The sequence below is a fragment of the Mustela nigripes genome, chromosome 14 (assembly GCF_022355385.1).
Source record: "Mustela nigripes isolate SB6536 chromosome 14, MUSNIG.SB6536, whole genome shotgun sequence".
Classification (NCBI taxonomy): Eukaryota; Metazoa; Chordata; class Mammalia; order Carnivora; family Mustelidae; genus Mustela; species Mustela nigripes.
Window position 1 is genome coordinate 24,809,563 of NC_081570.1, and position 13,773 is coordinate 24,823,335.

Below are 13,773 nucleotides of genomic sequence, written 5' to 3' on the forward strand. Positions count from 1 at the left end.
AGGACCTTCTGGAAAAACCTAAAGCAATAGCCACATGAATTTTCCATGAGGCAGTTCCTCTGTGCTGTGGGCTAAGGGTTTGAGGGGGAAGAGGAGCTAAGGGAGGTTTCCCTGCGACAAGATACTAGGTCATAACAACAAGCTTGTAACGGCAGGGGCACGCCATGGCGTTCTGTCCCTGTCTTCATGTCTTTAGGCCTGCGCTGCAGCCATCTGGCAAAACTAGCCAACCTCCTCTGTGAGGCAGAATTCCTCATAAGGCAGCCTGGAGCATTAAAAAAAGAAACTGGCTTCTGCATCTCTGCCGCCTCCCCACCTTGGCAGAAAGACGGTGGTGCAGCCTAAGTGACCTAAAGCATGGGGTTCGGAGCCAGATCTGGGTTTGGAGCTTGGTTCTGCCACCGATAGACTGTGTAACTGTAGACAAACTGCTTACCCTCCCTGAATCTTGATTTCCTGTTCTAGAAATGGTAATATGCCCCACATAGGGTAGCCGATAGCATCCCATGGAATATTGAGTTTTCAATCACGAAAAGGTTCACTGCCTTTGCTCATAACTAGATGCCCAGCAAAGGAAGCTCTTCTTAAAATACTATCAGCTATTTGCATGTGGCTTTGAACTTCTCAAAGCATTTTTATAATGTGAATCTCATTTATGCATAACAATAACCCGATGAGGCAAATGGGTGGTGCTTCCATTTTTATAAGCAAGAGCTGAGCAGGATTCATGGGACATGTGGCACTAAAGGAAGGTCGTTTTTTGCTTGACAGATGAAACACAGTGCCTTGCACATCACAAACCCTCAAAAAAATGCTGATGGACGGGTGCCTGGGTGGCTCAGTGGGTTAAGCCTCAGCCTTCAGCTCAGGTCATGATCCCAGGATCCTGAGATCAAGCCCCACATGGGGCTCTCTCTGCTCAGCAGGGAGCCTGCTTCCTCCTTTCTCTGCCTGCCTCTCTGCCTATTTGTGATCTCTGTCTGTCAAATAAATAAATAAAATCTTTAAAAAAAAAAAAAAGCACCTCTGCCTTCAGCTTGGGTCATGATCTCAGGGTCCTGGGATTGAGTCTCGCATTGGGCTCTCTGCTTGGCGGGGAACCTGCTTCCTCCCTCCCCCCCGCTGCCCCCCTCCCCCGCCCCGCCTGCCTCTCTGCCTACTTGTGATCTCTGTCTGTTAAATAAATAAATGAAATCTTTAAAAAAAAATGCTGATGGACAAGTGACTAATACAAACCAGTAAACACAGTAAAATGGCAAGCCTTGGAATAGGAGCTGGGAGCTGCTCAGACCTTTGCTGGTCATCTTGGAGCTAAGGCCAATGAGGAGTGAGTGCTTTGCCAGAAGGCAGGGAGGTATGTGACAGGTCAAGTAAGTCACAAAGGGATGCTCGTGGCGGGGGGGGTGGGGGGGGGGGGGGGGGGGGGGGGGGCAGAAGATCAGAAGATCGGTCCCAGGAAGCCATGGGCAATTCCAGTGGCTCCGTGGGCAATCTGGGGAGGGTCTTGAAGGCTCCCCACGAAGTCAGAGTCATTCTTACCAGAAGTCATGAACATGCTATTTATTGAAACCCTCCTACAGGCTAGGCCTTGCAGCCGGTAAAGTAGGAAATAAAGACACAGTGACGGTTTCTAAACAAGAAAGAAATCACAGTCTTTGAGGAAGAGGGTTCTAGCAGCGGTGAGTGGGAATTCCTGGCCATCAGTTAAGCCTCTTACAGTCAGCAGGCCTGGAGGAAAGGCAAAGAGCCAACACAGAGGGCGTTTCATCAGAGCCTGGCGATGAGCTGGGGGTGGGGGGGGGGGTGGAAGGTAGGACTCAGGAGGGAATGGGAGCTGGTGGCTGTCTCGAGCCTACTCTGCGCCGGGTGCCTCTGCAGGCCACTGCGCTCATCTTTACAGCCTGTGGGAAGTACAATCATCGGAGTTTTATAGGTGAGGAAATTGAGGTTTACAGAGATTAAGTAACTTGATGATGGTCATAAAACTAGTAAGTAGGGAAGCTGGGGTCTGAAACCAGATCTAACTCTGAAGCCCATGCTTTTCCCATTATGATACTGCCTCTGTGGGACAGGAAAATGAAGTCAGAATAACACTGAGACTGAGAGCCTGGGCTATAAGAGTAGCTCACGACTGTGGACCGTGGCCAGGAAACTGGGAACGGGGATTCTTCTGTAGAGGAACACAGCCAGGTTTTTGTTTTTATTTTATGAATTCTGTAAATTTTAAAGATGTGTATACAGGGCGCCTGGGTGGCTCAGTCGGTTAAGCATCTGCCTTCAGCTCAAATCATGCTTTCAGGGTCCTGGTATGGAGCCCTGTGTTGGGCTCCCTGCTCAGCGGGGAGTCTGCTTCTCCCTCTCCCTCTGACCTTCCCTCCTACTGGTGCTCTTGCTGGCTCTCTTGCTCTCTTAAACGAATAAATAAAAGATCTTTAAAAAAAAAAAATCTTTAAAAAGTGTGTATAGCAGGTGGGGTGATATCCAAGGCAGAAAATATCCTGTAGACAGGAATTGTCTAGGGAAGGGAGATGAAGACAGGGATGGACACATATTGAGAACTCTTCTGCTGACAGGTGGTAGGTGTCTGAAAATGTAAGAACAGATAAGCTCCTTTAGGGGTGAGTGTTGGAGTACACTGCCAGGAGGACAGGACTGAGTCCTTTAGGGGTGAGTGTTGGAGTACACTGCCAGGAGGACAGGACTGAGTCTTTTGGGAGTCCCATAGCGAATGGCAGTGGGGCGAGGGGAAAGGAGGGGGGAGCAGGTCCCACCTACACGCACAGATGGTCACAAGCACACATGGCCATTCTGGGCGTCGGTACTTCCCAGTGCCAGCTGAGATCATCCTCCTTCTGTTCTGTTCTCGAAACTTACTCATTTTTCAGGCACAACTCCGATTTCCTCAACCCCAATTAGAATTTAAACTCTTGTTCATCTCTGTTACTCCCATATGGTTAGCGTTATGTTTGGCACATAATAGGTGCTAAATGAGTATTTATTGAGCTGAACTAAACAATTAAAGAGACAGAGAAAAACTATTTGGGAACGACAGTTAATTAGTCTTCCTGAGCCATATCTTCCTCATTTGGGGGAATGGAATAATCATTGTTAGGGTTAAATGAGATATGTAGGTAAGATAGGTGGGTATTTAGTACAGTGCCTGGTACATGTTTGTACGGTGACTGGATTGTTCATTAACTGGTAATTATTATTATTGGCTGGCAATGGCCCATGGAGGTAATGTAATAGGAGCCTAGGGGGAAGGATTTCAGGAAAGAAGGCTCAACAGTTCCAAGGCTCTCTGTGTATCACAGTTGTACCCTCTTCCTCTGTCTCTGTCATACACACACACACACACACACACACACGTACACACCCATGATGTGTTAAGCAAAATATAAAATGCCTCCACTGATATCCCCTAGACCTTTTCCCCCTGCTATAAAGATGAACTTCTTAGTAATCTAAATTCGGTCCTACAGTGGATAGTTGAAATGACCTTCATGGCTGGTTGCACGAAGCTAACATCAGAATTGTTGGGAATTTTGACTCCAGAGAGATAACAAGCCCACTTGTATGTTTTGTTTTTATTGGATTCTCCAAGTAAAAGCATCTATCTCACAGCTTGGAAGCTGCTCTGGGAGAGAAATGTGGTACCCGAGAGTCCTAGAATCAGCCAGTACCATGTTGTCAGGCCTATCACAGACAGAAATCACTATTCCCCTGACACAAACCCCTCTCTGTGATAAAACAAAGCTGCTATGTGGCAGGCCTTTCCAGCAGTTTTCGCTCGCTCCTCTGATGAGACCTGAGGAGGGATGAGGAGACAGAACAAAGACTTGGCATCTGGAGCACAATTGTGTGGAAAGGGCCTAGAATTTTCAATGACCTGACAGTTTCCTCTTTTCACAGCATCAACTTCCTGGTCAGCAACTTGCTGCTCACCTTTGGTCCTGAGTGTGCAGCCAAGGCCCTGAGTTTATCCCCTAGAATGAGGACTCCAAGAACCAAGCCTGTGTGGAGCTGCGGCCCAGCTCCCTTTCAGGACTCGGTTTCCCTGCAGGCGGGGCCCATGGGACCTTGCCGCCTGCTCCTCTTAAGCCCTCCCTTGTTCTGTCCTCGAATTTCTGAGAAGCCCAACCTCTTAGGCTCTGCTCTCCGCCCCTTACTCCCCTCCCCCACCTACCAACCCACCCCTTTTCAGGGCATAAGGGACCTTTTCTATTTGCAGATCTTAAAGAAGCTGGTTGCCAAGGTGACAGGAGCAGGAACAGCAGGGAGCTTGCCATGGGGGAGGGGCTTTGCCCCCAAACAGCTGTCAGTGGGAGCAGTCCCAGCTGGGAGTACAGCGTTTGCCTGTTCTGGGAGTACATAGCCCCCAGGGGGACACATTCCTCTCCACTATGATCCCCCACTGCCCCCCACCGCAGGTCTCTACTGGTTACTCTCCCTGGGGGCAACCAGCCAGCCAGCTTGAAAATGCTCCAATAACCAACAAAACCCGCCACCCCCGCTTCTCCCTCCCTCCTTCTCTCTCTCTCTCTCTCTCTCTCTCTCACACACACACACACACACACACACACACACTCCTGTGCGCATGCCCACATGCTCTGATTCCTCTGTTCATTCGCAGTGGGTTGGCTGGGCAGGAGGCCAGAAGTTACCTCTGCCTGAGGACCCCTAGCCCAGCGCCAGGTGCTGTTCCAGGCCGCCCCCACCAGGGCATAAGGATTATTTCCCTCTCTTTTTGTTCCAGAGGCCTGAGAGGATCTGCAGCATCAAAACCCTCCCACGGCCTTCCATCTGGGAGGTAGGGGTGGGGGAGTGGAACCGCTGCCTTACAGAGAGGAAGGGAGAGAAGAAGGAGGCAAGAATGGGAGAGGATGGTAGGAGCCAGCAACCATGCAAAGCCCACTGGCTTGTATGATCTAGATGCGGCTCACAGCTGCTCCACAGAAAGTTCTGGGGAGCCACTGGTCTCTGTATTGTATATAGCCACAAATTACTAGTCCCAGGCCATGCCTGGGCCCCAGGCCTCAGCCTGTAACTCACTACTATAAGATTCAAGAGAAGAGAGCCCTCCGCTGGATTCCGTAAGCTGCAGAACTTAGAACCATCAGGCTCTTTGACTATTTCGGTCATGAACAGGAAAAGCCTAGGAAAGACCCAAATTACTGCAAGAAATGGGAGAGGCAAATACAGCTAAAGGACTAAGAATATAGAATCTGACTCGGCCAGGCCCAGAACTGGTTCCCAGTTCTGCCACTTAGAACTTAGGTGACCTTGAGCAACATATGTAGTAAGTTCTGGGGTAACCTCTCTGAGCTTTCATCCTCTCGTCTGCAAAACGGATAAACACACCTACCGTAACAGGGTTCTTTCGAAGGTAAAACAGGGTGGTGTGCATAAAGCTGCCTAGTGTATCATCTAGGTCACAGGAGATGTTTTCTCAGCACCCAGTTTTCTCGAGACTCTAGGGTTCCCTTGTACATTTAGAAAGAACTCAAGAACTGGTCTTTCTGTGGAAGGGTTCTTAGAATCTGGGGGGCTGGCTTCAATCTAGGCAGAGGCTATATTTTGGCTTGGATGGGAATGGTTCTCAGGAAGTAGGGCTTGTAGGGTTTGTAGCTTGAATGAGAAGGTAGAAGTGCTAATTTGGGGTCTCACTCTCATCCAAGCTGCTGTCAACTCGCTGTAAGATGCCCAGCCTTGACCCTTTTGAGTCCAGTCAGGAAGAGGCTGGACTAGTGTCTGATGAAAGCAATGCCAGCCGGTGAGAGACATCTGGAACCACAGGGCAGTGAGGCGTGTGTCGGGAGCTGGCTGCCTTCCTTAGCTCAGCAGTGACCATCCAAAGGCAGAGAATCACCAACACTTTGCCCTTGAAACCTCAGGAGAGTAAATAAAGGACTGGAGTGTAGATTCTTCTTCCTCGATATCATGACACTTGACTTGTGCTTTCCCCTGTCTTGACTATCTTCCCCTGCTTTGTCTGGTGGGGAAACTACTCATGCTTTAAGACTCACAGACCATTTCCTCTGAGGGACAGTATCTCTGACCCATGATCTGGCACTGAGTTGGCGGCCTGTGCCCACACTTACCTTGGACTTACTCCTATAATAAGATCTTTGAAGTTGAATGGATTTGCTTATATATCTGGCCCCCTCTTTTTGACGCATACTATTTAGGTAAGGCATTGTATTTTGGCCCTCTTGGTTAATCTAGTAACTGGCATATATAGGCTCTCAAGAAAAAAAAATGCAGGTTAGATGGTCTGGATGAAGACAGAGGGTCAGTGGTGGTCCCCGGTATGTGACCAGGGTGACAATCTCTTTCAAGTAAAGCCCTACTGTCTATAGCTATATTTATTTGGGTGGTCTAACAGTGTGGTCTCATTCCCTAGACGGATAAGCTGGCTTCTAGGGTTGTTTTTTCTTTTAAGATTTTATTTATCTATTTGTCAGAGAGAGAGGGATGGCAAGAGAGAAAACAAGCAGGGCGAGTGGCAGGCAGAGAGAGACGTGGGACTCAAACCCAGGACCCTGGGATCATTACCAGAGCTGAAGGCAGATGCTTAACTGACTGAGACACCCAGGCCCTCCTTCTGAGACTTTTCTAAGGAAAGACTGACTGCCTACAACAGGCAGTGGCGCTGGGACAATGCTAGCAGGCAGGGAAAGAGGTCCAGCCTCAGGGAATGCTGAGTCAGTCCCCTCACAGAACCTGCCTCACAGGTAATCTGGGTATTATTACTATTTTTTAATCCGTTAGATTTTTTTTCTCAAGTGTCACCCTCCTTGGCAAGGCTTTCTGGCCCTCCTCCCCAGAGCGAGACAGCTCCCCGGTGTCCCTGCAGTGCCTAGAGCTCACATTTATGAGTATCACACTGTACCTCACTGGACTTGTCTGTCTATCTCCCTAGACAGCGCCCTCCCCGGAGGGCAGAGCCCAAGTCTCATTTATCTCTGCGCTTCCGGAACTGGCACCATAACTGGCAGACATTTGTCAACAAATGTCTGTTGCATGTTGAGAAAATCAACTTCCCGCTTCCTCATCTGCCTGTGTGGTTCTTGTGTGCATCGGGCTCATCCCTATCCCTATTGCTGACCCTTAGAGCATTTCAAAATAGCCCAACTGCCAGTCTCCACTCTCTCAGGGCTAGGAGCTCCGAGATTCACCATTGCACCTGTGGCTAAGGACTCCTTTATCCCAGATGATATGGCTGCTTCCTCTAAAGCTAGATGGAGACATGGTACAGAACAAGGAGCTGATGAACGCCTCAAGATGGGAAGAGGGAAGAGGAGAGATGCAGGGCTGGGATCTTAGCATGTCCATGGGAAAAAGGAAAGTTTGAAAATTTCCCCTTCCCTTATAGTCCTCCTGGGTTTTCTGGGATAAGACCCTTGTCCCTGGAGCCCTTACCTGGTGCGACGAGGGGGTGGGTGGCCACAGCGGGGGCCATCCGGCTGAGCCCAGCCCGGCCCTCCATGCTCCCCGGTGCGCTGCTGTTACCATCTCCTTTCTTGAGTGGCTCCAACACGCTGTCAGCTATGCCAGGCTTGGCACCTGCGGGGGAACCCTGAGCGGTGTTTCTGCCCTGTGATGGGGTAGGCAGAGGCTGGTTACCACCTGGCGTGGGTTTCAGGGCCAAGCTGGGCAGGACAGGCTGGGTGGGGGTAGAGCCCGAGGCTGCTGCAGTTGGTGGCTGCTGTGTTCGAAGGGTCAAGTTCTGTACCTGGAAAAGAGGGGTCTATAGGAGTCCCGAGAATGCGGGTAGCGCAGTGGTAACACACAGCTAAGACAGGGAAGGAGGTAGGGACGGACCTAGAAATGGCTAACTGGGACAGCAGGTTGTAAAGTCAAGAGAGAAAAGAGAGAAAATGAGTTAGAGGCCGAAAGAGGAACCAGGAGCAGGCAGAGTTTCTAAAGGGGACAAGAAAGAATACTAGTGCTTGGATCCGTGAGCAGAAGAAACTGAATTCTGAGAAGGGCTGCCCACCCAGGCTGGGGCGGGCTCTCTCTCCCTTCCGTTACCTCTTCTCCTCCCCCAAACTATCAGGATGGGATGCATTCCATTTAGAAAGAAGAATTCCCAGCTACAGCGGGGCCCAGGGCTTCCCACACTCAAAAGGGCCAGGGCAAAAGTGAAAGTTAATTGACCAGCGTGGACACCAGGCAAAGGATCTTTTTTTTTTTTTTTTTTGTTCTCAGGCTCTCAGGATGAGGTTTACACCAGGATCAGCGCGCTTACTCAGCCTGGCCCCTGGTGCCCTCTGCTGGACGCGCAGAGGCTGTGCCCGACTTGCTTCTGACCAATCTGATTTCTCTAGCTCCCAAGTGCTCTCCCGGACTGTAGCTGGGGTGAGGAGGGAGTTGGGGGGGGGGGAGGTGTTGCCCCGCTGCCCTTAGAATCTTTACAGCCAAAGCGGTATCCGTGTGCTCCCAGCGGAAGGTGGGGACCCAGGACTGACCTTGCTCCCTCTTCCGTGCCATTTTTCCTGAACTAGAGGGGCTAGTGTGTGTAGCCAGAGTGGGATTTTCCCACTTGAAAAGCAACACAGAAGTTATACTGGGAAAATGCTAGTAATGGCCACCCATTATTGGCAACAGCGTTTACCCCAGCCTGTTGCTCTCTGACTCCTGATCTACGTTTGAGGGACTGGAGCAGAGTCGAGAGTGGCTGAGGTCTTCTCAATGGGGGAATTAATGGAGTCAGTCTGGGAGCAGTGGGATGTCCTGTCTCCCCCCGGCTTTCCTAGAAGATCCCAACCTTTCAAGAGAGTCAAAGAGCCTCCAGGCTTGTGCCCATACCCGGTATCAGTACCCCTCTACGGAGGTGCCCACCCCCCTGCCCTCCCAGCAGCATGGAATCCTCACCTGGGCGGGGGTGGGGGGCCGGGCGGGGGAGCCAGTGCCGAGCTCAGGCTGCACAGTAGCGACGGTGGCCGTGGGCGTGAAGATGAGCTGAGGGGACAAAGGAACAGTGCCGCCTAGGCTCCTAGCTACCTGCACCAGGTTACCTGGCTGGGCCTGGAATCACAGGAAACGAGGCGCCTTTTACCTGCCCAATGTGGGCTCAGCCACAGGACAGGCCAGTTCAGCCAAGGAGCAGATATGGGGAAAGAGGGAGGCAAGAGAGTGAAAGAGTCCAGGGGGACCACCTGAAAGTCTCAAGAGGTTTGTAGCGTCCTGATCCAGGCTGGCTAGTGAAGGGGATGGCGGAGGAGCGCGCATCTGGGGATGCACATTGGGTTTACTTCAGAAGCCTCTGTGAGGAGCTCATCCCAGAGGGCCAAACTTCCTGGGACACCCTGAAGTAACTCTCTCCACAGCACCCCGGGGAGCCGGGACCTTGGGTTCAGACAGATGTCGTAGGACTTCTTTCCAGGTCTAACCCACTCCTGACTCCAGGTCTGGGCCAGAACGGGACTCCCCTGCACAAGGGATCCAGGTAGATGTATTCTTTTCTTGGTTCTTAGTCAAATTTAGATTCAGGTGGGGGGCGGTGTGCAGAGACAATGGTGGCGGAAGACCCGGGTGCCTGGAGCCATACTCGGACCTGCCTCTCCTTCGGTGGGTGCCGGCTACATGTGGGTCTCTGCATGACACTTCCAACCCTGTGAGCCTCGTTTGGTGCCCCGTGGGTGTGCAGATATCTCATAGGCAGCTTTCCCGAAACTCTGAGGTACATCTATGTCTACTCTGGACCTGTGTGCCCTACACTGGGTAGCGAGGCAGACAGGCTGAAGGACCCCGACTGGGGCAGCTGAGTAGGAGGACAAGGGAACGAGTAAACCGAAGACAAAGGCAAGTTTGGGCAGGGTCACGCTGTGGCCTCCCGTTCCCTAGGGAAGTGCAAGTCTATTCCATACTGTGTGTCCCAGAGGCTATTCCCAGGGAATGGAACACCACAAACAATGAACTCAGAGTCAAGAAAGGAAGTGCTGGAGCAAGACCGGAAAATCCCCAAGTGTCAAGTTCTGGCCACAGAAGCAAAGGGAGGGTAGGACTGTATTGTCTTCAGGACAGCGTGTCAAGGAGCCAGAGGGAGACATCTTCAGGAGGGGAGACATGAGATCAGACTCAGTGAGCTGAGCCTGACAGAGAGCTACATGTTATTTGCCTCCTGGGAAGTATGCTGCTGTTTTCCCTGGAAATTCTTCTAAATCTTAAGGACCCAGACCTCAGGACCTTTGCATCCCTTAGGGACAGGTGTAGAGGAGAGATTCTAGGTAAGCAGGTCTGGGGCTGATCCCATCCTGAGCACATTTGGCATATTCAAATAAGCTGAATTAACAGGTGACAGAGGGACCCTGATTTGGATGGGGACCCAGTTGGGAGAGCAGTGGAGACAGCAGTGTGTTGTGAAATGGAATGTCACCTGTACCCCCTGGGCTGGAATTCTCCTTTGGCCCTGGAACTACTGGTGGCTGGTCCCTGTAAGGCCTGCCACAGGGGGTTAAGACCCCATTTTTGTAAAGTACATGGATGTCTGTGTGTTTGCTTAAGGATCTGCGTATACTGACCATCTGGGCATGGGCCCCTGCATTTTCTACCCTAATGAATTCAGGGGAGTGGTTTCTGATAAGAAGAGGACTATTAGGGAAGGAAAGGAGGCCTCATCAGCAACCTTCTCCATTTCAGCCGGGAACCCCACATGTCCTTGGGTCACTGAGCCTGTACCCAAGCTCCCATTCAACCTTCCAGATGCCCTCTTCCTTATGCCACCCCTTACCTCTTGCCGCCTGTCCCTGGGTGCTCCCCCTCCCCCACTTCTCTAATCCTTACCCTCTTTAACCTCCCAGCCCCAACCTGTCTGTCTTTGTACTCCTCCCAGGCCATCTGAGCTGAGGCCCAGGCTGGGTACTCACCATCTGTGCCCTTAGATACATCTGTGCTTGGCTTGCCGTCAGGGCCGGAGATGACGTGTTGCCCAAGAGCACAGCCTGCTGGGCGATGCCCGAGGCTGTCGCCGAGTTGACGCTCTGCGCCCGGTTGATGAGCTGGGCTGCTGCTGGGGAGGCTGCCAGATTGATCTGATGAGAGAGAAACGCGCAGTAGGAAGCAGGAGGTTCTGTTGGTTAACTCTGTGCCCCCCCATCCACTTCCTTCTCTCCCCCTCCTCTGTTCCTTGGTGGATTCAGCCTTCTTTAGGACCATCTCTGACACATGGGTCTTGGAGCATCCCTCAGCCCTGCCCCATCTCTGGCCTATCTCTGGCCTACGTGTGGAGCTGCAGGAAGGGTTCAGTGGCCAAGAGAACTGAATTCTACACAGAGAGTCTGGCCGTTGGAGGGAAGGGTGACAGGGAGTTACTAAAGTAAGGGTTAAGAAGAGCCACGTGTTTGTTTGCTTGTTTGTTTGTTTTTTCCCCTCCCCTGGCAAGAGTGATAGATTCCCTGCCTGGGTCTGGGAGCCCGTGAGCACCTGGGCCAAGGAGGGAGGAGCTGGACACAGCGCTGTGGGTCCTGCTTGCTGCTCTCCAACCTACTCACCGAGGATGACTGGGCTGGGGCCTGTGCAGACACGTTGCTGCCTGACGAGCTCCCTTGTCTGTTGGCCACCAGGCTTGCCTAGAAAAGAACAATGCTTGTCACAAGGGCCCCAGATCTCCCCCAGCTGTTCCCCAAGCTCTCTAAGGAAGCGCTAGAGGATGATGGTTAGGAGTCCAAAGCCTACAGTCAAACCCTCATTCTGCTTCATCTGTGTGGCCTCAAGCGCGTGCTTCAGTTTCCTCTTTATAAAAAACAGAACCCACCTTTTAGCACCGCGGAAAGGATGAAGCAAGGCAAAGCATCTACACATAAGAGCTCAGATGATTAGCGATGATTATTACCTATCTTTCCGGGTTTCTGTAGCCCCCGCCACCGTGCTCTGTCACACTGGGTTCACAGACCCCATGAGAGATTTTGCACAGGCTGTCTGGCACGTTCTGTCTGCCCGCCTCCCCATGGCCGGCTTCTTCTCATCCTTCACATGTCAGCGCCACGTCCCTCCAGCAGACAGACGGTCCCCGGCTGCCCAACCCAGGACAACCCACTTGTCTCTCAGGCCAAGCGAACTTTCTCTTTCAGACTGCTTACGGCAACTTAGAGATTTAGGTATTTCACTTCCTCGTCTATCTGGGTTTCTGTTTGCTCGCTCTCACCTCATCTAAGCTCTGCGAAGGCAGGGTCCACAGCGGACTCAGTGTCTGACATGCCCTGTGGCACAGTGGGTGCACGGGACTTTTGGTGAATGAAGGAACGCATGAGGTCTTCTCAGCCATGGAGGACAGACAGGAAGCTAGGTGGGCAACGGCCTTCTCTTGAGGACACTCCCTCTGGCCCTCCTCTAGTGTGGTGTGGTGCCCTGGGGAGGAGGGGCTCCCCCCCCTTCTTCCTGGGGCCAGCTGGGCAGAGAGTTCCACCACTCCACTCACAGGGCTGTGTGAACTTGGGCCCCGGGCCGAACTTCCCACAGACTCTTTCCTTATCTGGCAAAGGACCATGACCTTTGTGCCTGCGCCCAGGGATTCTGTGAGGGCGCCCCCACTCCCCTCCCCCTGCACCCCTACGCTCTTGCCCCCAGCGGTGACGCGCATACAGGGCCTGCTCCTTCCCCCTACCCCGCCCTGCTCCTCTCACCTGCTGTACCGCTGCCAGGCTCTGGAGCTGGGCACCGCTGAGGTGCTGCTGCTGGAGCGCAGCCGTCTGCAGCATGAGGTGCTGCTGCTGGGCCGCGTACATCTGCTGCAGGTACTGGGCCGCCGTGCTGGGCTGCCTGTGCAGCGCCTGCTGGATCACCTAGGGGGCCGGCGGGGGGACAGGGGGAGGCAGCGCTGTCACCCAGCTTGCAGGGACCCGCCCCTTCTTCCCTAACGCCTGGGCAGCCCCGTCTCCCCTTAACTGTTCAGGGCACCCCGGGCCAGTGACCACCCCTACAACGGGTCACCACGCCCTAGGGAGGCCTGGGGCCGGCGCTGTTTCACCCTGCCTACTTCTCCGCCCTCGTCTGCCCCCGCAGAGCTTCGGCTCTTGGGCTCCTCTCCTCCCCAGCTGCATCAGCTCTGGGGGCAGCCGCCGGCGTGGCGTGGGGAAAATCAGAATGGGACACCGCTGCTCTGAGCGGCTCTGGGCAGCGGGGAGGCTCAGGGCTACAGACAGCAGATAGCGAGGAGAAAGCCTCCAGGGACACTGTGTCCCCTGTCAGGCTTGTTCGCTACTCCCCCTCTGGCCATTTCCTGTGTTCAGATTGGGGGGCCGGAGCACTGGACAGTGAGGGCAGGGGGACTGAGGCCCATAAGGTGGACAGAAGGAAAGGGGTGGGAGAGAGAGGCGGGTCTGAAGGGGGGCCTAGTCCAGCCTGGGCAGCACAGCCAGCAGCCGCAACTTACCCAAGGGCTACACCCTCCAGGCTGGGGCTGCTTCCCAGGATCTGCCCCCAGCCGCTAGAGTCCCATCAGTCCCTTAGAAGAAAGTCCCGTTGGCCTCAGAGAGCAGGCCAGTGCCACAAGGATGATGCCTTTCTCTTGTATTCTTTCCCTCCCCCTCTCCGCCATTCCCTCTTTCTGGCCACCATCACTATCACCAGCCTTACTGCTACTCCTGTTTCCAGACTGGACTGGCTGAGCCATTGCTCACAGGAAGTGACAAAGGCTTCCTTTGATTCTCTGATCTCCCTCTCCCCCACCTTCATTCCCAGTGTCTCAAAACCTCCACTTATCCCCAGGAACAAATAAAAGTGAATACCTTTCACCCAGCCCTGAGATCTTCTGTCTTCTTCTCCTAAGCC

The 13,773-nt window shown here is 53.0% G+C and overlaps 1 protein-coding gene and 1 long non-coding RNA gene across 7 annotated transcripts in view; one reads left to right on the top strand and one right to left on the bottom strand.

The window, feature by feature from the left end:
- PHC2 (polyhomeotic homolog 2) overlaps positions 1 to 13,773 on the bottom strand; it is a 113,233-nt gene that overhangs the window by 37,265 nt on the left and 62,195 nt on the right. For 2 of the 6 annotated variants that reach the window (XM_059377181.1, XM_059377183.1), the window contains exons 3-7: positions 12,627 to 12,785; positions 11,496 to 11,573; positions 10,872 to 11,036; positions 8,878 to 9,030; positions 7,423 to 7,735 (exon numbers count right to left, since the gene is read on the bottom strand). In XM_059377181.1, the coding sequence (XP_059233164.1) occupies positions 7,423 to 7,735; positions 8,878 to 9,030; positions 10,872 to 11,036; positions 11,496 to 11,573; positions 12,627 to 12,785 (868 nt within the window). Of the gene's footprint in view, positions 1 to 7,422; positions 7,736 to 8,877; positions 9,031 to 10,871; positions 11,037 to 11,495; positions 11,574 to 12,148; positions 12,284 to 12,626; positions 12,786 to 13,773 lie in introns of those variants that run through there. The other 4 variants (XM_059377180.1, XM_059377184.1, XM_059377186.1 and 1 more) reach the window with 4 other exon arrangements.
- Positions 12,651 to 13,773, top strand: part of LOC132002160 (uncharacterized) — a 28,243-nt gene continuing 27,120 nt past the window's right edge. The window contains exon 1 of the long non-coding RNA XR_009399760.1: positions 12,651 to 12,737. This is a non-coding gene — a long non-coding RNA (uncharacterized LOC132002160). The remainder of the gene's footprint in view (positions 12,738 to 13,773) is intronic.